This window comes from Hemitrygon akajei, chromosome 7 (genome assembly GCF_048418815.1).
Source record: "Hemitrygon akajei chromosome 7, sHemAka1.3, whole genome shotgun sequence".
In the NCBI taxonomy this organism is placed as follows: domain Eukaryota; kingdom Metazoa; phylum Chordata; class Chondrichthyes; order Myliobatiformes; family Dasyatidae; genus Hemitrygon; species Hemitrygon akajei.
In genome coordinates, this window is record NC_133130.1 from 30,711,628 (window position 1) to 30,735,414 (window position 23,787).

General features: G+C 41.5%; 1 protein-coding gene across 7 annotated transcripts in view; it reads left to right on the forward strand.

Moving 5' to 3' along the window:
• The window catches only part of LOC140730325 (muscarinic acetylcholine receptor M3-like), a 327,953-nt gene that overhangs the window by 141,863 nt on the left and 162,303 nt on the right, over positions 1–23,787 (forward strand). For 4 of the 7 annotated variants that reach the window (XM_073050580.1, XM_073050581.1, XM_073050583.1 and 1 more), the window contains exon 2: positions 5,090–5,229. The exons of the other annotated variants lie outside the window; for them this stretch is intronic. Coding sequence is in view for 1 of the 4 variants with exons in the window: in XM_073050578.1 (XP_072906679.1) it covers positions 5,198–5,229 (32 nt within the window). In the remaining 3 variants the exon portion in view is untranslated. The remainder of the gene's footprint in view (positions 1–5,089; positions 5,230–23,787) is intronic. 7 annotated transcript variants of the gene reach the window in all.

Sequence of the window (23,787 nt, forward strand, 5' to 3'; positions counted from 1 at the left end):
AAAGGTTATTGAAAAGCACGAGTCAGGACATGGATACAAGAAAATATCCAAGTCACCGAATATCCCTCGGAGTACAGTTAAGTCAACATCAAGAAATTGAAAGAGAATGGTACAGCTGTAAATCTGCCTAGAGCTGGCCGTCCTCAAAAACTGAGTGACTGTGCAAGAAGGCGTCTAGTGAGGGAGGCCATTAAGAGACCTATGACAGCTTTGGAGGAGTTACAAGCTTCAGTGGCTGACGTGGGAGAGACAGTGCATCCAACAACTGTTGCCCGGGTGCTTCACCAGTTGCAGCTTTATTGGAGAATGGATAAGAGGAGGCGACTGTTGAAAAATACTCAAATGAAATCTCAGCTAGAGTTTGCCAGAAGGCAGGTGGGAGACTCTCAAGTCAGTTGTAAGATGTTTCTATGGTCTGATGAAACCGATACTGAGCTTTTTGGCCATCAGACTAAATACTATGTTTGGAGTAAGCACATCATCAAAAACATACTGTCCCTACCATGAAGCATGGTGGTGGCTGCATCATAGGCTGTAGGGATGCTTCACTGCAGCATTGGAAGGCTTGTAAAGTTAGAGGGTAATATGAATGCAGCAAAATACAGGGATATCCTGGAAGAAAACCTAATGCAGCCTGCAGGAGAAGATTTGTTTCCCAGCAAGACAATGACCCCAAACATAAAGCCAAAGCTCCACAGGAATGGCTTAAAAAACAACAAAATTAATGTCCTGGAGTGGCCAAGTCAGAGTCCAGACCACAATCCAATTGAGAGTTTGTGGCTGGATTTGAAAATGGCTGTTCACTCATGATCTCCATGAAATCTCACAGAGCTTGAGCAGTTTTTTAATGGGGAATATTTACAGAATCCAGTGTGCAATGCAGATAGAGACCTGTCCACACACACTCAAGGCTGTGATTGCTACCAAAGGTGCATCTACTACAAAACTTGACTTGAAGGGGGTAAGTAATTATGCAATCCATTGTGTTAATACTGTAATAAATTTAGACAAATATTTTCACTTCAACACAAAAGACTTTTCTGTTGATCAGTGTCAAAAAATCCAAATTGAATCCACTGTGATTCAATGTTGTAAAACAATAAAACATGGAAATATCCAAAGGGGGTGAATATTTTTTCTAGGTACTGTGCTTGTTGATTCTTTAATGCTGACCTGACCACAAACATTGGCAGCACTTTCTAGGAATCTATGCTTTAAAAAAATATTGCCTCACAAACCTCCTTCAAACTTTCCCCTTTTTATAAGATAAAACATGAGATATAGGAGCAGAATTATGCCATTTAATCCATCAAGTCTGCTCCACCATTTCATCATGGCTGATTCAATTTTCCTCCCAGACCCAGTCATCTGCCTTCTGGACTTATTTCCACTTGGCATGAGTAATTTATTATTATTTAATTATTTATGATTTTATATTGCTATATTTCTTCACTATTCTTGGTGTGGCTGTACTGAAACCCAATTTCCCTCGGGATCAATAAAGTATGTCTGTCTGTCTGTCATATCCTTTCACACCCTGACCAATCAAGAATCAATCAACCTCTGCCTTAAGTATACATCCAGCTGTCTGTAGAAACAAATTCAACAGATTCACCACTCTATAGCGAAAGAAATTCCTGACTATGGAAACTTTGTGACAGGTTATCAAATCTACCCATACGATCCTTTGGCCTTAACAGTCATATACTTACAGATAACAATTACAACATTCCAACAGTACACCCAACTATCTTCCTCAGGCATAAGTTAGACAAATGACAAGTCACCTAGAGACATCTCATTAGATACCATCTCAAGTGAGCAGGGCTTAACACTCAACCCTATTTGGCTGATCCTTATTGTTGGTCTGAATTAGCCATTTTTCTGATAAGTTGATGCTTTTTTGGCCAAATTCTCTTTAGGAATGTGTGGTCCCAGACTGAAACTATCTCTACGCTCTCAGAACCTACATTTATATCTCCCATATGTCCCATTTCTAGTGATTCCCTAATCTTTCTCTTGTAGGTATTCTCTTTCTGGCCAAAGGATGTTGGCCTCACCAAACCTTGGTCTACGTGAGCTTGATAGGCAGTGCTCAGCGATCCCACTTCATTCTGCTCCCAGGTTTTCTAAGGCACTCTTACATGCTGCTATCTCAGTCTTTGGTGGCCTGCCTGTCAGATCAATATGTACTTTTAGTGATAGAGGTATGGAATACACAACTCCCTAATACAGTTTTTTTGGTCTTCTAGGAGCCACCTTGCTTACCCTTTTCCTAATTGTGTCCTCACTTTTTGCTATTAACTGGGCACCACATTTTTGCTAAAGCATTCAAGAAAAATGTCTACCCTATGCACATAATTGAGAAAGGAGTGGAGTGGCACACAACACCGCAAGAAAGATGACCTCCAGACAGAATGGTCATTGTGCCATATAGTGGCACTTAACTGAAAAGCTAAGATGAATTTGCCAAAAATATGGTGTGCAGTTAATAGAAAAAATGGACACAATTAGAAAAAGGCTAAGTGGCTCCTAGAAGACCTAAAGAATGGTATCACAAGGACTCTCAAGCCCCTTTGCACTTCAGATTTTTGTATTTTCTCTCCATCTAGAAAATAGTCAACATTTTCTTTCTTCTACCAACATGCATGACCATACATTTCCCAGTACTGTATTACATCTGCCAGTCCTTTGTCCATTCTCCTAATCTGTCTAAGTCCTTCTGTACCCTCTCTACTTTCGCAAAACTACCTGCCCTTCAACCTGTCTCTGTATTATCTGCAAACTTTGCAACAAGATTTCCATCAATTCCATCATCCAGGCAATATCTATGGAAAAAAGTACAGTTGATACCCTGTGCTCTTTTCCATATATGCTGCCTGATCTGCTGAGTTCCTCCAGCATTTTGTGTGTGTTGCTTGGATTTCCATCTTCTGCAGATTTTTTGCTCTTGTTTGTGATTGAATCCCATCATCCAAATCATTGACATATAACATAAAAAGAATCAATCTCAATACAGATCCCTGTGGAACACCACTAGTCACTGGCAGCCAACCTGAAAAGGCTCCCTTTATTCCCACTCTTTGCCTCCTGCTGTATCTATGTTAGTATCTTCCCTGTTATACCATGGGCTTGTTAAGCAGCCCCATGTGGGAATTTATTGAAGGCCTTCTGAAAATCCAAATACACAACATCAACTGATTCTCTTTTGTCTATCCTGCTTGTTATTTCTTCAAAGAATTCCAACAGATTTGTCAGGCAGGATTTTCCCTTGAGGAAAGCATGCTGACTACAGCCCATTTTATCATTTGCTTCCAAGTACCCCACAACCATATCCTTAACAATCAACTCCTACATGTTCCCAACCAGAGGTCAGAATAACTTCTTTTCTGCTGCCTCTCTTTCTTCTTGAAGGGTGGTGTGACATTTGCAATGTTCCAGTCATCCAGAATCATTCCAGAATCTAATGATTCTTGAAAGATCATTACTAATGCCTCCACCGTCTCATCCGCCACCTCTTTCAGAACCCTGGGATATACACCTTCTGATCCAGGTGACTGATGTACCTTCAGACCTTTCAGTTTCCCTAGAACCTCTCCCTAGTTATAGTAACTTCACAGACTTCATGATCTCTGACATCTGGAACTTCCACCATACTGCTAGTGGTTTCCTCAGTGAAGGCTAATGCCAAGTACTTATTCAGTGCATCTGCCATTTCCTTGTCTCCATTACTACATCTCCAGCAATGTTTTCCAGCACTTTCACTTTCCCCTCTATTTTTACACTTTATGTATCTGAAGAAACTTTTGGTATCCTCTTTAATAGTATTGGCTAGCCTATATTTGTATGCCATCTTTACCTTCGTAATTAGTTTTTTTAGTTGCCTTCTATTGGGATTTGAAAGCTTCCCAATCCTGTACCTTCCCACTAATCTTTGCTCTGTTATATGCCCCCTCTTTGGCTGTTAGTTTGGCTTTGACTTCTCTTGTTACCCATGGTTGTGCCATCTTGCCTTTAGACTACTTTTTCTTCTTTAGGATGTATATATCCTGTGCCTTCTAAATTGCTTCCAGAAATTCCAGCCATTGCTGCTCTGCCATCATCTCTGCCAGTGTTCTTTTCCAATCAAATCTGGCCAACTCCACTCTCTTGTGTCTGTAATTCCCTTTACTCCACTGTAATACTGATACATCTGACCTTCGCTTCTCCTTGTCATGGATTTATCTTAAATCCCTCTAGCATTTGATGTTACTATCCCAGTCAAGGACTCAGACTAACTGTGCCCCTCATAATTTTATATACATCTATCAGGTCACTCTTCAGTTTTCTATGCTTCAGAGAAAACAAATCAAATTTATTCCAGCTCTCTTGTATCTAATACTTTCAAATCCCATCTTGATAAACCTCTTTTGAACCTTGCCCAAAACTCCCACATTTTTCCTGTAATGCAGCAACCAGAGCTGTACACCAACTTTAGCATCCTGCCTTCTTGTCCTGCCGTTTTCAGAGGGCTATGGACTTGCATCCCAAGACCCTTCTGTATTTCAATATTCTTGAGTGTCCTAGCCGTATATTCTTTTCTCTTATATTTGACCTCCCAAAATGCAATACTTCACACTTACCCAGATTAAACTCCATCTGCTCTTGCTCTGTCCATGTTTCCAACTGATCTACATATAGCCTGCTGTTTCCTTTGACAAACCTCCGCACTATTCACAACTCCACCTACTTTTGTGTCATCTGCAAAATTACCAATCAGCCCACCTACAGATTCATCAAATCATTTATATGTCTGTCACGGATAACATTGTCCCAGCACTAATCACTGCATAACACCACCGGCCACACACCTTGTCAGAATAACTCCCCTTCCAGCACTACCCTCTGTCTTCTAGGGTTCATGTGAATCCCAAAATCTAATTGAATATTTTGATATAGTATATTATTTCCAATTAATTTAAAGCAATTTGCAGTGCTTTTTGAAAATCAAATGAAATACTTTCAGGTTAGTCTATTGATTTGATATTGCTGTTTGTGGTTCGTAGTTTATGTTCATAAGAATAATGATTTTTATCATTCTCATCTTCAGGTAAACAGAGATATTGAAAGAGTTAGGGAGCGTGGTGATGCACTTTCAATCTTGTTCTGCTTATAATTTGGCTTGACTCCAGATCCATGAGAGTGTTACTCACAGGCAATGGTTACTTGCAAAGTCAATTCAGGGCACGCGTAAGTAATCTTCATCTCATTAATTCAGTGTTTGTCAAAGCTTTTTTATTACGATTCTCATTTGAAAAGGGTACAGATGTAACATTTCACTGTAAGGGAATTGACAGGTGACCAGTTTGAAGGTGAGGATTTGCAAATATGTAATATTTAATTCTGCCTCACGAAATCTCACCCTGTTTTTGACTACAGCACTTTTGAAAAGTGGTCGCTGTTATAGTGTAGGGAAGCTTAGAAAATATCGAATGTTTAATAATTTATTTTGCTGAATCAGGCTTACTATCACTGGCAAATGTTGTGAAATTTGATGTTTTGCAGCAGCAGTACAGTGCACCACATGAAAGTACCGTACTATAAATTACAATAAGAAATGTATCTTTTATTTAAAGAAGAATATTTAAATTAAATTAAGTAAGTAGTACAAAAAGAGAGCTAAACTTGTGAGGTTGTGTTCGTGAGTTAGTCCATTGTCCATTCAAAAATCAGATGATGGAAGGGAAGAAGCTGTTTATAAAATGTTAAGTGTATTTGCTCAAACTCAAGTAACCAGAAATGTTGCACTTCTTCAAATACTTCCTTTGAATTAATTTTGCCTTAGGTTTTTTTATGTGAATTTAACTATGAAATTTAAGAAATTATATTTATCTGCTCCATTTCACAAGATGTTTCACAATTAATCAAGTATTTTTAAAATTTAGTACTGAAATGCTGCAAGCAGCGATTGCACTGCAGGCTCCACTGCAGGCTCTTTTTCAGTAATGCCAGGGAACTTCAACATCTTTGATAAGGCTTTGCCGAAACTTTGCATTTGAATTAAAATGCCTTTGACAATGTAGTGCTCCTTTATCCTGCACTGAACGGTTACTCTTAAGATTTGTGCTCCCAACTCTGTTATGTGTCTTGCTACTTCTGATAAAGATGGCAGTGCAATTGGTTTTAGTTGCCTCTCCAGGTCCAACAAATTGTGCAAATGTTTGTTTCAAGTGTTTGTCCTGATCACAAAACCCTGATGGGCACCGGTAATACAAAATACTGCAAGTCTGGTTCATTGGCGAGACCAATAGCAGGGGAGCTGCATGGCTTTGGTTGTTGCACAGACAAGGCCCTTATGCCACAGTGTTGCCTGTTACATCTACTCAGGTTGGGAAGTGCTGGAGGTATTGTGGGAGAGAACGGGGGCATGGCAGACACACTGAAATCCATGCTGGGTTTGTGTTGGCCCCTGTAGGCCAGCTCTGCTGTCGGTGCTGCCCTTAAGTGTTCGCTCCTTGAAGACAAACTGGATTGCCTTTGTCTGCAGCTGACCCAGAGCGAGATGAGGAACTGCTAAGTATGTGCTCTTGTGGAAACATGGCTCCAGGACAATATGCAATGCATCATCAATCCAGGCCATTCCAATCAGAGACTTGTGCTAATATTATTTTGTAACAGTATGTCCTGTTGAAAGGACATGTTCTGTGTGCAACTATATATAATATTTTTTACACCTTGGCCCCAGGGAATCACTGTTTCATTTAGCTGTATAAGTGCGTATCTATGAATAACAATTAAACTTGAACTTGAACTCACAACTTTCGGACTGAAGATCAGAATATTACTTGAAGTCATGGCTGACCCCCGACATCAGAGTCCCATCAAAGCAAAATATACACAAGCTGATAACATGTAATATAAATCACAGCTTAATTAAGTAACATTATGAATTTGCTTTTGTTATTAAAATTTGGGTGATAACTCCATTAATTTACATCAAGTTTCTCATATATGCTGATAAATTCCCTTAAGCATCATTTAATAATATAAATCAAGAAGCAGTTTTGCCTAGATAGTTATACAAATCAACATTTTAGGTGACTACCACGTCTATGTGATGTAAGGTCCTTATTCTGTGGAACAAAACTATATTGGGCACGATCTTTGACGTCAAGAAGTTAATTCATCGTTGCTGGAATTACTGTTTCACACTAAGGTCTATAAAAGGCCTGTGCAAATGAGAACCTGTCACGCTCTGAAAGGTGTTTCTGTACCAGGTCAACAGCATGATTTTTCATCCCACTGGAATAAGTAAATTGTTGCTTGTGCAGAATGCAGACTGTTGTTTCTGTCAGAAGACTTGGTGCTGGATGTGCCTGATGCTGAACGGTGCTGGTGGAGTCATAGAGTCACAAGTCATACAGCACAGAAACAGGCCTTTTGGCCCAGCTGGTCCATGCTGACCAACATTCCCTTCTAAGCCAGTCCCATTTGCCTGCTTTGGACCATACCCCTTTAAACCTTTCCTATCCATGTACCTGCCCAACAGTCTATTAAATGCTGTTATTGTGCCTGCCTACTTTCTCTGTCAATTCATTCTGAAGACACACAACCCTCCATGGGAATAACTTGCCCTTCAGTTTCCATTTAAATATTTTCACTCTCACCATAAATCTACTATATGTCATCCAGTTTTTTTATTCCCATTCCCTGCGATATAGATAGTGTGTATTCACCATATCATATTGATGCTCTTCATGATTTTATACACCTTTATAAGATCACTTCTCAGTCTCCTACATTCCAAAGAATAATGTCCCAGCCTGCCCAACCTCTCCCTATAACTCATGCCCTCGATTCCTGATCACATTCTCCTAAATCTTCTTTGCATTCTTTCTAATTTAAAGATGTCTTTCCTTTAACAGACAAACCGAAACATTAAATGTGTGTCGTCAGCCACCTGTACCATCCCCTTAATGGTAGCAATGAGAAGAGGACATGTCCCGGGTGATGGGGGTCTTTAGTGATGAATGCTATGTTTCTGAGGCATTGTCTTTAAGAAGGTGTCCTCGATGCTGGAGAGGATAGAGCCCATGATGGAGATGGCTGCGTTTACAACTTACTGTAACTTTTTCCAATCCTGTGCGATGGTCCCTCCATACCAGATGGTGATGCAACCCTTTAGAATATTCTCCACAGTGTACCTGTGGAAATGAGAGAGAGACTTTATTGACATACCAATTCTCTTCAAACTACTGTCATGCCTTCTTTGTAATTGCATCAATATGTTCAGCCCAGGATAGATCATCGGAGACATTGACACACAGGAACTCAAAACTGCTCACCCTTTCCACGTCTGATCCCTCAATATGAACCGATGTGTGTTCCCTCCTCTTACCTTTGCTGAAGTCCATGATCAATTCCGTGGTCTTACTGATGCTGAGTGCAAGGTTGTTGCTGTGACACCACTCAACCAGTGGATCTATCTCCACATCTCCATCTGACCACTGACATGTCACTGGCAAATTTGTAGGTAGTGTTTGAGCTGTGCTGAAGGGTGTAGAGAGTAGAGCAGTGGATTAAGCATGCATCCTTTGAGGTACGCCAGTGTGGATCCTCGCTGAGGGGGGAGATGTTATTTCTGATCGGCATGGACTGCGGTCTCCTGGTGAGGAACTCAAGGATCGATTTGCAGTGGGAGGTACAAAGGCCCAGGTTTTATAGCTTATTGATTAGAAAAGAGGGTATGATTGTGTTGAATGCTGAGCTGTGGTCAATAAACAGCCTGATGTTAGTATGATTATTGTCCATGTGATCCAAGGCCAAGTGGAGAGCCGATGAGACTGCATCCACTGTAGACCACCTTCAACATCCACAATATCACCTATTATAGTGTTAACTAGAGACTTAATAGCTATGCTTTGTATGTTCGATTTATTTCGAGATACAGCACAGTAACACGCCCCTCCAGTCCAAAGATCTGTGCTGCTTCAATTACACCCATATGACCAATTAACCTACTAACCTATACATCTTTGGGATACGGGAGGAAACCAGAACACCCAGAGAAAACACGTGATTTCAGTGGACTAGAACTAGGGGACATAGCTTCAGGTCGGGGGAATAGATTTAGGACGGAGATGAGGAGGAACTGCTTCTCCCAGAGAGTGGTGAATCTGTGGAATTCTCTGCCCAATGAAGCAGTGGAGGCTACTCCAGTAAGTATGCTTAAGACAAGGTTAGATAGATTTTGGCATAGTAGGGGAATTGAGGGTTAGGGGGAAAAGGCAGGTAGGTGGAGATAAGTCCATGGCCAGACCAGCCATGATCTTATTGAATGGCGGAGCAGGCTCGACAGGTCTGATGGCCTACTCCTGCCCCTTTTTCTTATGTTCTTGTGCAGCATTATTGAACCCGGATTGTTGGCACTGTAATGGTGTTACAGTAACCTCTAGGCCTCTGTGCTATGCACAAATCTCATTCAAATTCCTCCTGTTGTTGTTTCATATGGAATTCACACTTCTAATTGAAGCGTGGCCTGGGAGGGGCAGACTCGAGTCTGTCCGTTCAGGAACTGGGGTTGGATCGATTTTCGTCTGGCATCTCGTCATCAGCTGTTCCAACATGGGTGGCCCTGAGATGGCATCGCTTGACGGAATCCTTGAAGCACACAAGCCACCACACGATATCAATGTTGTGTGTTTTTATAAATGATGAAAAGCAATGGACCCAATAATGATCCCTGTGTCACAGGCTTCCAGTCTTACAATAAAATGCTTTCTTTGTCAGTGGGAATATGGAGCTGAGGTCACAGTTGGATCATTCATAATCGTATTAAATGTCAGCACAGGTTTGAGAATCAGAGGGACCCGCTCTTAATTCTTTTGTTTGCATGTCCTTGAAAGATTTATCTTTTGCCTATGCTCCTGGGTGAATGTTAACTGTCAGTTTTCTCAGAGGTGTTAAAACTTCTCTTGTCCAAAGTGACAACTAAACCAATGACATGCAAAAGAGGTTTGCTTTTTCTAAAATTACATTTACAGTACATGTGGGAATTACTGGCAAGGCTAGAATTTAATGTCCTTCAGCAAATGTTACTGAGTCCCTTCTTGGACCACTGCATTCTACATGGTGAGAAATTGCCACCGGTGCTGTGGGCAGGGATTTCCAGGGTTTCGATCCACTGACAGTGAAGGAGTAGTTATATATTTCCAAGCCAAGATTGTGTGATACAATCATTGTCTTTCTCAGTGCAAAGGGTCATGGGTTTGCAAGGTGAAGATGAATATCACAGGTCTGGTTAAGTACACTAGCAGTACTGGAAATACTCAGCAAGTTTAGACAGTCTCTGTGGAAAGAGAAACAGGGATAACTTTTCAGAACAAAGGTTCTTTGACTTGAAGCATTAACTGTATCTCTCTTCAAATGGATGCTGCCTGACTTGATGAGTGTTCCAGCAATTTTTGTTTTCTAATTAAATTTCCAGCATCTACAGTTTTGCTTAACTTTCATACACCAATTATACGATGGCTTTGCCTTTTCCCTTTGGTTTTATAAACTTATTAGGCAGTGTGCACTTTGCTTCAGATGAGTTTCAAATTATAGTTGCAGAAAGAATGTGCACTATAGCTGTAAAAATGATCATTAATAACGGAACAGTCCTTGCGATATTGAAATGGAAGGAAAAGAGAAAGTATGGTAATTAGAAGATCAGCTGAATGTCAGAAAGCAACTTCACTATGGCTACCATGAGATACGCATTCTAAAAGTGCCCTTGATACCTTGCAACAACAGGATTAATTAATGGTCTCACGCCCGGAACTCCAAAGCCATAAATCTAGTTAGCATTGCAGAGACATGTGGATTCTTTATAACACCCTTCAGACAAACCATTTGTCCCGCTGCCCAGGCTGATCACGTGCAGAGACTGCTTGCCCACACTCCATTGTACTGGATGTGAAAAGTCCATTCAGCTGACATCTCAATCACAGTGGTCTGATAGCAATGGGTGGGAAATAACACGGAATGAACTGGAAGAAAATAATGGTTGAAGCGGGCACATTAGCAATATTTAAAAGCCTTCTAGGTAAGTACGCGTATAGGAGAGGTTTACAGGGCCATGGGGCAAATGCAAGCTGGTGAGACTAGCTCACTGGGCAACACAGTCGGCATGGACAAATTGGTCAAGCAGCCTGTTTCCTTGCTGTATGACTATGATACTAAGTTGCCATGGAGACTGAAATAAGGGGCTTTACTTGTAAGGAGATGGTATAGATTTAAGTTGAGAAAGGACAAATTTAAAGAGGTTCCAATGGATGGTTTTCACACATTGGGTGATAGATATAGGGCACGTTGCCAGAGCAGGTGGCAGAGGTATTGGTACAGGTACTTGGATAGGAAAGGAGTAGAGACATATGGACCTCGTGTGGACAAATGGGATTAATGTAGATACAACAAGTTGGGCTAAACAGTTCAGTTCTGTGCTGTACATCTCTGTGACTCCCTCTGACAAAACACATGGCATTGTGTGACTATTTCAAGCACTGGACATTCTAGCTTTCAAACTCGTCCTGTTGCAAATGCACAAATAAACCTCGTTCAGGAGTAAACCAGGCTCAGCCTTGAAGCTATTACTGTGAGGCTTTGTAATGTATTTGCCATTCTTAGTTATAAACAAAGTGGTGATCTTCGGGCAGTCTGGCGGCATTGTTTGTTAACATACCTATGCGCTCTGCCACAAAATGGAGCTTGAGAGACCAAGTTAGCCTTTGTGTGCAAAATGTGTGCTTTACATGTAAAGAAGAGTAGGTTACAGTTCAACCCATGCAAAATTTCAATCGGGCATCTGTTCCATTAGTAACTTTGATAGAATCCTAGGAACGTACTGTTGCTAAAAAATATTGTGTGACACAAATTGAACTGGAATGAGAAGAGTGTGGAAAGCTATTAAGCATGAAATGGGTGATTAGAATTGATGGAATTATTTTGAGAACTAAGACTTGATGGGCCAATTGGGCACCTTCAAAGTCATAAGAAAATGCAAAAGTATATAAACCTGAAAAATAACATAAATGGGTGCTGTTTTCTGTTGGCTGGTGACATATCAGGGCTTTGCAGCCAAAATCAAACATTTATTGCCCTTGATATGAGTAGCTTTTGAGGCTATTTCTGAGGGCAATTAAATATTAGATATATTGCTGTGATCACAAATCACATATTGGCCCCATCAGATAAAGGTAACATTTTTATTCAGAAAAATATGAAAAAGGCTGCAGAGGATTGTAAGTTTAGTCAGCTCCATCTTGGGTACTGGCCTACAAAATACCCAGGACATCTTCAAGGAGTGGTTTCTCAGAAAGGCAGTGACCATTATTAAGGACCTCCAGCACCCAGGGCATACCCTTTTCTCACTGTTACCATCAGGTAGGATATACAGAAGCCTTAAGACACACACTCAGCGATTCAGGAACAGCATCTTCCCCTCTGCCATCCGATTCCTAAATGGACACTTAACCATGAACACTACCTCACTTTTAAAATATATTATTTCTGCTTTTTTTGCACAATTTTTAATCTATTCAATATACATGTACTATAATTGATTTACTTATTTATTATTATTTTTTCTTCTTCTACATTATGCATTGCATTGAACTGCTGCTGTCAAGTTTACAAATTTCACAGATATGCCAGTGATAATAAATCTGATTTTGATTCTGATTCTGAAAATACTTTAGTGAAATCAAGAGGCATTTGTTGCATATCAAAAAGTAAGTGCAGATGGTGGAAGCCTGAAATAAAAGCAGAAAATGTTAGAAATACTCAGCAAGTCAGGCAACATCTCTAGAAAGAGAAATATAATTAACGTTTTGAGTTGATGATCCTTTGTCATGTCTGAGAAAATTTAGAAATGTAATGAAGTCAAGGAAGCTCATCAATTTGAAGCATGAATTTGGTTTCCCTTTTCACAGATGTTCCCCTGATCTTCTGAGTATTTAAGAGAATGCATTCGTTTCATGGTCACTGTTCTTTTTTTATTGCAGACCGCACGTAATTTAATTTCTCCAGCTCCAATGGGATTTACAATCATTATTAGACCTATAATTGTTGATCTGGATCATTCATGTAAATTTCCATTTGACAAGCCCAGTAACTTTAACTACTGTACTGGTTTTGGTAGCTTTTCATTTTAGTCTTGGTGCTGAACTGTTGCTGTAGTCTGGAATGACTCATTTGGCACCTCAGTATTATCTGGTTGCCAATTAAAAATCTTGAAAGATAAAACCTCACACACTTTATTTACCTGAAGAGAACAAATGGAATCCCTGCTCAAAGACTTAAATGAGTCAACTGTCTTCTTAACAGAAACATGAAAAACAAAACAAAAGCTTATGTTCCTTTCTTGTTTGGTTAGGTTGATCAGATGGGAAATTTCCTCTGTATAAAAAAACGAATCATTATTGTAAACAGTAATCTGTTCCGCTTTGGAATTCGACTGAGATCAGAAAGGATCATTTTGTGAAGCAACAGAGCAAAATCAAGAACGCAGAGAAATACGGATGTGAAATGTTCAGCATACTGCTCCTTCATCCTGAGAACAGGATTAAAATCCTGATGGGATGATAGCTGAGCTGAACGAAGGCAGAGAAAGCTCTGAAGCAGTGAAGCAGAGGATATAGGTATAAAGATAAAATTAGCATCTATGGTGGAACAGATTTCACTAAAATATTTTCAGAATCAGGTTTGTGATCACCGGCATGTGTCGTGAAATTTGACATGAATGCTAACATCACATTTGCCTTCCTCACCACCAACTCTACCTGCAAGTTAACCTTTAGGTTGTTCTGCACAAGGACTCCCAAGTCCCTTTGCATCTCAGAATTTTGGATTTTCTCCCCGTTTAGAAAATAGTCTTGCATATTTATTTCTACTACCGAAATGCAGGACCATGCATTTTCTAACATTGTATTTCATTTGCCACTTTCTTGCCCTTTCTCCTGATCTGTCTAAGTCATTTTGTATTCTACCTGTTTCCTCGACACTGCCTGCCCCTCCACCAATCTTCATATCATCTGCAAACTTGGCAACAAAGCCATCTATTTCATCTTCTAAATCATCGATATACAGCTCCAAACACCGACCCTTGCGAAACACCACTATTCACCGCCAGCCAACCAGAGAAGGATCCTTTTATTTCCACTCGCTTCCTCCTACCAATCAGCCAATATTCTAACCATGTCAGTAACTTTCCTATAACGCCATGGACTCTTAACTGGTAAGCAGCCTCATGTGCGGCACCTTGTCAAAGGCCTTCTGAAAATTCAAGTGTACAACATCCACTACATCCCCTTTATCTATCCTACTTGTAAACTCCTCAAAGGATTCCAACAGGTTTGTCAGTCAAGATTTTCCCTTAAGGAAACCATGCTGACTTTGACCTCTTGTCCTGTGTCTCCAAGTACTCCATCACCTCATCCTTTACAATTGATTCCAACATCTTCCCAGCCACTGAGGTCAGGCTAACTGCTCTATAATTTCCTTTCTGCTGCCTTCCTCCTTTCTTAAAGAGTGTAGTGACATTTCCAATTTTCCAGTCCTCTGGCACCATGCCAGAGTCCGATGATTTTTGAAGGATTATTACTAATGCCTTCACAATCTGTATCGCTACCTCTTTCAGAACCCTAGGGTGCAGCTTACCTGGTCCAGGTAATGAATGTACACTTAGGTCTTTCAACTTTTTGAGCATCTTCTCCGTTGTAATAGTAACTGCACTCACTTCTCTTCCTTCACACCCTTCAACATCTGGCACACTGCTTGTGTCTTCCACAGTGAAGACTGATGCAAAATACTCATTTAGTTCATTTGTCAACTCTTTGGCCCCCATTGTTATTTCTCTTGCCTCATTTCTCTAGCAGTCCTATATCCACACTCATCTCTCTTTTATTTTTACATACTTGAAAAAGATTTTACTATCCATTTTGATACTGTTTAATTGCTTTCATATATCATTTTTTCCCTCTTTTAGTTTCTTTTCGTTGCTCTCTGTAGGATTTTAAAAGCTTCCCAATCCTCTGTCTTCCCACTTTTTGTTTGGTTGTATGCTCTCTCTTTTGCCTTTACATTAGCTTTGACTTCCCTTGTCAGCCACAGTTGTACTATATTGTCATTTGAGTATTGCTTTGTTTTTTGGAATACATCTATCCTGCACCTTCTTCATTTTTCCCAGAAATTCACTCCATTGCTACTCTGCTGTCATCCCTTCCAACATCTCCTTCCAATTTATATCTGCCTGCCTTTCCTGACAGTCTAACTGCACGCTAGCTTTGCTTTCTTACCACTCATCCTATCCTGAGTCCCTTCACTCTGGTTTCCAGCCCCCTGCCAAATTATTTTAAACCCTCCCCAACAACTCTAACAAACCTGCCCACGAGAATATTGGTTCCCCTCAGGTTCAGCTGCAACCTGTCACTTTTGAACAGGTCATACCTTCCCCCAGAAGAGATCCTAAAGATCCAAGAACCTGAAGCCCTGCCCCCTGCAGTAGCTTCTCAGCCACATATTAATTTGCCAAGTCATCCTGTTTCTACCCTCACTGGTGCACGTAGCGGGCAGCAATCCAGAAATTACTACCTGGGAGGTCCTGCCTCTCAGCTTTCTGCCTAGTTCTCTAAATTCCCTTTTCAGCACCTCTTTGCTTTTCCTTCCTATGTCATTGGTACCAATATGTACCAAGACATCTAGCTGCTTTCCCGCCCTCTCCAAAATGTTGGGTACACGATCCGAGATGTCCCTGACCCTCGTACCTGGGAGGCAACATATCACCTGGGTGTCCTATTCACATCCACAGAATCTTCTATCTGTTCCCCTGACAACTGAGTCCCCATCATTACTGCTCCCTTCTTCTCCCTCTGCACCACAGACCTATGCCCAGTGCCATTCCCCTGGTGGTCATCACCCACAACAGTATCCAAAACTGTGCCCTTATTTTAGAGGCGAATGGCTGCAGGGTGCTAACTGCCAATTCACATTTCCATTTTTCCTGACAGTCCCCAGCTACTCACCTCCTGCAGCGTCGGTGTGACTGTGACTCTAACTCCGATCGATTATCTCCTCACTCTCCTGTACAAGCCGAAGGTCATCCAGCTGCTGCTCCAGATCTCTAACACAGTCTTCAAGAAGCTGCAGCCGGATGCACTTCACGCAGATGTAGTTCCCAGGGAGGATCTGGGTTACCCAGGACTCCAACATCCCACATGAAAAACATGCAACAGCCACTTACTGCACTAGGTATGGTAAGAGAGAACAAAATGGGAAACTTAGCAGAAGCTGACACAGACCCAATGCCTCTTTTCACCCGAAGCCTCCTTTGAGTCAAAGCCTGACACTCCTACTCTCACCACTGGACTACTCCCAACAAATGTGGCCCCCACCCTCGCTTGTCCCTTCTGTACTTTCAGACAAGTGTCACCGACCTTCGAGAAACCTCGCCACTGCGGCCTGCTCCTGCTGCTGATTGGGCTATCAGAATGAGGCTGAACACCCACGACGGCCTCCTTTCAAACAAGCATCACTGAACTGCGAGGAACCTCATCTCTGTGGCCTGCTCCAACCCCTGATTGGGCCATACAATGTTTTTGAAGATTGCATCCAACAAGTCTTCATTTTCATTGTAACATTCAACTTGATTGTTGATACCTTCAAATTCTTTGTAGGTCCTAACTTGCTGAAGTAGTGCAATCGTTTCATTTTCATTCCTGGCTGTTTCTGGTATCTCCAAGCCTGAATGATTGAAGCTGCAGTGAGCAGAACTGTTCTGAATTGTTTTGCCACTTACCTTTTGCCAGCTATCAGTGATAAAGATCACTATTTTTTTAGCACAAACACATACAAATGATGTTATTTAAAAACTGTTCTCTCTAAGCATGGTGTAATGTCTATACTGGTGCATGCAGCTGACACTAGATAGAAACTGTTCAGCAACAAACTCCTGTCCCAATTAAGCAGCATTGCATCCCAAATAAATGAAGGAAATCCCAGCTATTTTCTCAGTTAGTTTTTGTTCTTTAAGAGTTGTCCAAATAAGTGGCTGCACCAATTAACTGATGGCCCAATTAACCAGAATCCACTGTACTTTTTAACAGTGGTGGAGCTGTGGTGATCCAGGTTTAATCCTGACCTCGTTCGTCATCTCTGTGAGCTCACACATTCTGTTTCTGACTGTATAGTTTTATTCCAGGTACTCAATTTTCCCACAGTGTCCAAAGATACTGGCAGCTTAATTAGTTACTCCACTCCTGGGTATGGGTGGTCAGGGGAAGTCGGTGGCTTGTGAAAGTGAAAATGGAATGATGCATGGATGAATTATGTGACCATAGAATTCATCTGCTTTCTAGCTAGTCTGGGTGCTGTCTTAAATATTGTGAGTTATTGCCTGTACAGCTAGATAATTGCAGTGTAAAGTCCTTGAGCACTGTTAGTTTAAGCGTTCCCCTCTGCACTCAACAAAACAGCAGCTCTGTTTCTGGAAGGGCACTAGCCAACCCACCATTGAGGACACCTTCAAATGGCAGTGCCTCAACAAGGCAGCATCCATCAACAAGGGCCCTCTCCAGCCCTCATCCTACCATCCGGGAGGAGGAAAACCCACAATTAACATTATAGGAACTGCTTCTTCCTCTCTGCCATTAGATTTTAAATAGTCCATAAACCATGAACACTACCTCACTATTCCTCTTTTGAAATAATTATTTAATTGAACATAGAACATGGAACAATACAGCACAGTACAGGCCCTTCGGCCCACAATGTTGTGCCAACCCTTAATCCCTGCCTCCCATATAACCCTCTACCTTAATTTCCTCCATCTACCTGTCTAGTAGTCTCTCAAATTTCACTGGTGTATCTGCCTCCACCACTGACTCAGGCAGTGCATTCCACGTACCAACCACTCTCTGAGTAAAAAACCTTCCTCTAATATCTCCCTTGAACTTCCCACCCCTTACCTTAAAGCCATGTCCTCTTGTACTGAGCAGTGGTGCCCTGAGGAAGAGGTGTTGGCTGTCCACTCTGTCTATAATTGTTGTAACTTATTGTAATTTTCACGTCATGCACTGCTTTGCTGTCACAAAGCAACAAATTCCATGACATACAGTATGTCAATAACAATAAACCTGATTCTGATTCTGATTCTGTTTCAGGATCATTTTAGAAAGTAATTTGTTCAGATGCTGCACCATAGGTCTGTGTATTGCATATGCACGTATACCAACAAAAACATAAAAGATTGGTAAAGCCATAGCTGGAGTGTTGTCTGTACTTCCAGTCAGCATGCAACAGGGAGGATCTTCCTTGCACTCCCTCCAGTGTAAGGGAGATTCACCAAGATGTTGCCTGTGATGGAATGTTTCAGCTATCTGCCACTGCATAGACACATTTGCTTTCCATACTGGAGGATGCTGAGGGTTTAACTAGTGAGCACTACATATTATTGAGAGGGATAGATAGACTAGGAAGTGTGAAACTTTTCTCCATTTGTAAAGGTGGGACGGCAGAGATTTAAGTTAAAGGGTAGGACATTTAAGGGTGATTTGAGAAGGCTATTTTTTCATCTAGACATACCAAAAGACAGTGAAAGGCTTTTGTTTGCATGATATCCAGACAAATCTGTCCATACATTGAGGAAGTGAAAAGCAAAATGTAGTACAGAATGAAGTGTTACAATTACAAGAGAAAATGTACATATGACATATATGCTGCAAGGACCCCAACAAGTTAGATTGCAAGATCAGGAATTCACCTTTTAGCGTTAGAGAGGTCCAATCAAGAGTCTGGAAACAGCAGATTGGAAGCTGTTCTTGAGCCTGGGGGGTGATATGGATTTCAAATTTTTTAATCTTTTGCCTGATGGGAGAGGAAATAAGAGAGAGTGTCCGAAGTAGATGAGGCATTTGATTATGTCGCTTTCCCAAGGCAGCAGGAAGCGTAGACAGAATCATTGGAGGGTAGGCAGGCGTATGTGATAAACTGTGCTGCGTTCAGAGTGCACTGCAGTTTCTTACGATCTTGGGCAGAGCAGTTGGCACAACAATCTGTGGTGCATCCAGAGTGGATGCTTGGTAAAATCGTCAGGAACATGCCGAATTTCCATAGTCTTCTGAGGAAGTGGAGGTTGCTTGAAACCTTGAAAGCACTGCCTGAGGAGATGGTGGAGAAGGCACTCTCACAACATGTAAGAAGTGGTTAGCTTAGAAGCTGTGACCCAAGTGTTGGTATATGGGATTAATAAGGATTGACACTTGGTAATTGCCATGGACAAGGATCAGCTTGAAAACCTTTTTTTCCATGAGGTATGACTCAATGACTCTTTGCATACAGAGAGATGAATCTAACTGTTAGAAAATCAAGATCATACACTGGTGAGAGAGTAGTTAAAATAATATCCTCAATTCCTTAAAATAGATAGGAATTAATAATTGTTGATAATTAGATCATGTTAAGATAAAAAGACACAACAAGACAACATACCTTAAATGAGCCAATGTGACCAAGAATCAAGTGATATCATAAACACCAGAGGTTCTGCAGATGCTGGAAATCCAGGAAAACACAAAAAGTGCTGGAAAAATTCAACAGGTCAGGCAATATCTATGGAGAAGAATAAATAGACAATTTTTCAGGCCAAGGCCCTGGCCAGTCCTGATGAATGGTCTCAGCCAGAAACTTTGTTTATTTCATAGATGCTGCCTGACCCGTTGAGATTCTTCAGAATTTTGTGTCTTGATCAAGTGCCATCAGTTCTTGCAAATTAAGATTGAAACCCAACTAAGGCAGAATCAGAATTCTACTTAATTCTGAGTTTCCAGGTTTTACAGAAGGAAGATCAGTCTGGTTTTCCTTCATTGTCACTTCCTGCCTGCAGTCTGCATGTATAGGGCAGTTGTTCTGTGAGTGTAGCTGTGCTGCTACCACTGCTCAGAACTCCCTATCACTGGAAGAACGCCCTGCCACCTCCTGAAAATGGATAGTCATGCTTTAGTTGAGGTTCCAGTGGGCTACTGGTATCTCAACCAAAACATTGCCTTTAGGAGAGAGGTGGGCAAAGAGAAAATGTAAGAGATTTAAATAGACTAAACCTGTATTCTGAAGTGGCTGTGCCAGAAAGGGTTTCTCTATCTCATGCAATAAGATTGTTTCTCCCTTATGTAATGATTTACACACACTGACCACTTTATTAGGTACACTTGCACATCCGCTTATTAATGTAAATACCTCATCAGCAACTCAATGTATAAATCATGCAGACATGGTCAAGATGTTCATTTGTTGTACAGACCAAACATCTGAATGGGGAGGAAAATCATTTAAGAGACTTTGACTGTGGAATTATTGTTGGTGTCAGATGGGGTTTATTGAGTATCTCAGAAACTGCTGGTCTCCTGGGATACTCACACACAACGGTCTTTTAGAGTTTACGGAGAATTGTGTGAGAAACAAAAAAACATACTGTGAATGGCAATTCTGTGGACAAAAACACCTTATTAATGAGAAAGTTCAGAGGAGACTATCCAGACTGGTTCAAGCTAACAGGAAGGTGACAGTAACTCGGATAGTCACAGAGCTGTGCAGAAGAGCATCTCTGAATATACAACACATCACACTCTGAAATAGATTGACTACAGCAGCAGAAGATAGAATCAGAATAAGAATCAGAATCAGGCATGATATCATTGGCATACAACGTAAAATTTGTTTTGCAATCTTAGTAATTTAGAGTTTTTAAAGAAACACCATAAATTACAATAAGAAAGATGCATTAAAATTGAATTAAATAGTGCAAAAGAGAGCAAGATATACTGAGGTAGTGTTCATGAGTTTATTGCCTATTCAGAAATGTGATTGTAAAGGGGAAGAAGCTGGTCCTGTTGTGTCTTCGGACTTGCATATCTCCTCCTTGATGGTAACAATGAGAAGAGGGTGTGTCCTGGGTGATGGGGGTCCTTAATGATGGATGCCCTTTTTGAGGCATCACCTTTTGAAGGTGTCCTCAATGCTGGGGAGGCAAGTCCCCATGATGAAGTTGGCTGTGTTTACAACTTCCTGCAGCTCTTTTCTGCTCATGTGTAAGGGCCCCTCCATACCAGACAGTGATGCAATCAATTTCTATATTATATCTGCAGAAGTTAGCAAGAGTCTTTGGTGACATGCCAGTCTCCTCAAACTCCTAATGAAACGTAGCCACAGTTGCGCCTCTGAAATTGCACTAATATGTTAGATCCAGGACAGGTCATCAGAGATGTTGAAACCCAGAAACTTGAAACTACTTACCCTTTCCTCTGCTGATCCTTCAATGAGGACAGCTGTATGTTCCCTTGACTTCCCCTTCCTGAAGTCCACATTCACTTCTTTTGATCTTACTGATGTTGTTGTGACACCACTCAACCAGCTGATCTATCTCAGTCCTGTAGGCCTCCTCATCAGCATCTGAAATTCTCTCAGCAATAGTTCTGTCAATAGCAAATTTCGAGATGATGGTTGAGCTGTGGCTGGCAACATAGCTATGGGTGTGACAGAGAAAAGCAGTGGGCTAAGCACACGTCCTTGAGGTGCCTCAGTGTTAATTGTCAGCAATGGGGAGATGTCATTTCCAATTTTCACTGAATGTGGTCCTCCAGTGAGGAAGTCAAGGATCCATTTGCTTAGGGAGGTACAGAGGCCCAGGTTTTAGAGCTTGTTGATTAGCGATGAGGGTATGATTGTGTCGAATGCTGAGCTGTAATCAATAAGCAGCAGCCTGATGTAGGCAATGCTATCGTCCAAGTGATTTAAGCCAAATGGAGAGCCATTGAGATTGCATCTGTTGTAGACCTGTTGTGGCGATAGGTGAATTGCAGCAGGTCCAACTCCTTGCTTAGACAGTTGTTTCTGATACTAATAAATTGGGCACTGAGTGTATGTGATTAGTTATCAAAAGGTATGAATCTGTCGATGAGGGTTCTCAGTCATCCAGGTCATTGTATATCAAGCAGTAGTAAATCAAGACCACTGGACTCGCTGTGTTTAGAAGACGTTTTGCCACTCATCTGAGAGGCTCCTTCAGTTCTGATCCACGGTGGGTAGTTTTCTAGCTTATAAACTCTGTGAGTTGTTTAATGGTACAGCAATCTCTTGAGGGTTATTAAGAGTCATAAAGATAATGAGAGGGTCATTATCTTTAGATGAATGGAGGTGTGAACTGTTGTGAACACATTGGGGTAGAGATGTTAGGACAGTATTGTAAGTAGCTGATAGGTGGTATTGTACCCCACCCCCTCTGTTCAGGGATGGGTTTTCCAGTTTGACAAAGGTGGCTTCTTTAACCCATCTTTCAAACCACCTATCCTCCCTGCTCAAAATGTGCACATTGTTCTCATCAAAGGAGCAATGAGGTGCAAGCCTTCACAGAACACATCAACTCGGTGGATAATAACATCAAATTTACACAAGCAGATGTCAAGAAATGGTGATTTTAGATTGTGTCGTACTTATCAGAGAAAATCGGTATCTAGACATTGAAGTTTACAGGAAACCAACACACACATATCAGTACCTACTCATCGCCTGTTAAAATGCACGTTGGGGAATATTAGAACACTATGTCAGCTCGCCGAGAATGTGCCCACCAACATTACAACTAAAGATAAGGAGCGCAAGTACTTGAGAGAAGCCTTGAAAGCTTGCAGCTACCCTGGCTGGGCCTTCAGCAAGACAGCAACAAAAACCAGCAGGGACATCAGCCCAATAGACAGAGGTAAGGAGCAAAGCAGAGGTAAGGAGCAAGGTCTTGCGTAGTGAGTTCAGGGAGTTAGGTGCGAAGCTGAAGGGCAGGACCTCCAGGGTAACAATCTCAGGATTGCTACCTGTGCCACGTGCAAGTGAGGCAAGGAACAGAAGGATTATACAGATTAATACGTGGCTGAGAGGATGGTGCAGGAGGGAGGGCTTCAGGTCTTTAGATAATTGGGCTTTGTTCCAGGGAGGGTGGGATCAGTTCCGACGGGACGGTTTACACCTGAACTGGAGCGGTACTAACAGTCTTGCAGGAAAGTTAGCTAGTGCTGCTCCGGGGGGGGGGGGGGGGGGGTTTAAACTAAATTTGCAAGGGGCAGGGATTCAGAATGTGAGAGAGGATAGCGAGATGAAGAATAAAGGACAGGTGGGGACTACACGGTTCCGGAATACTAAGTGTGTAGTAGAGAAAGGTGAGGTGAAACAAGTGATAAGGAGGACACATGTACAGAGGGATGGTCTGACGGAACATGGAGTTAAATGTGCAGAAAGAATAAGTAAATTTAGGAAGGACAACAAAATTCAAGGGGCGTATAGCCCGATGGGAGTTCGGGGAAATGGGTTAAGCACAATAGGCAGAGATTTAAACAGAGAGAGGAGAAATGGGCTCAAAATTCTATATCTGAATGCACAAAGCATCAGAAATAAGGCGGATGAGCTTGAAGCTCAGGTGCGAATGGGTAACTATGATGTTGTTGGGATAACGGAGACATGGCTGCAGGGAGATCAGACCTGGAAAATGAATGTACAAGGGTATACATGCTATTGTAGGGACAGAAATGTGGGCAGAGGGGGTGGGGTGTCCCTGTTGGTGAGGAATGAGATTCAGTCCTTTGCAAGGGGGGGACATAGGATCAGGAGAAGTAGAGTCTGTGTGGATAGAACTGAGGAACAGTAAGGGCAAAAAGACCCTAATGGGTGTTGTCTACAGGCCCCCAAACAGTAGCATGGATATTGGGTGCAAGTTGAATAGGGAGTTAACAT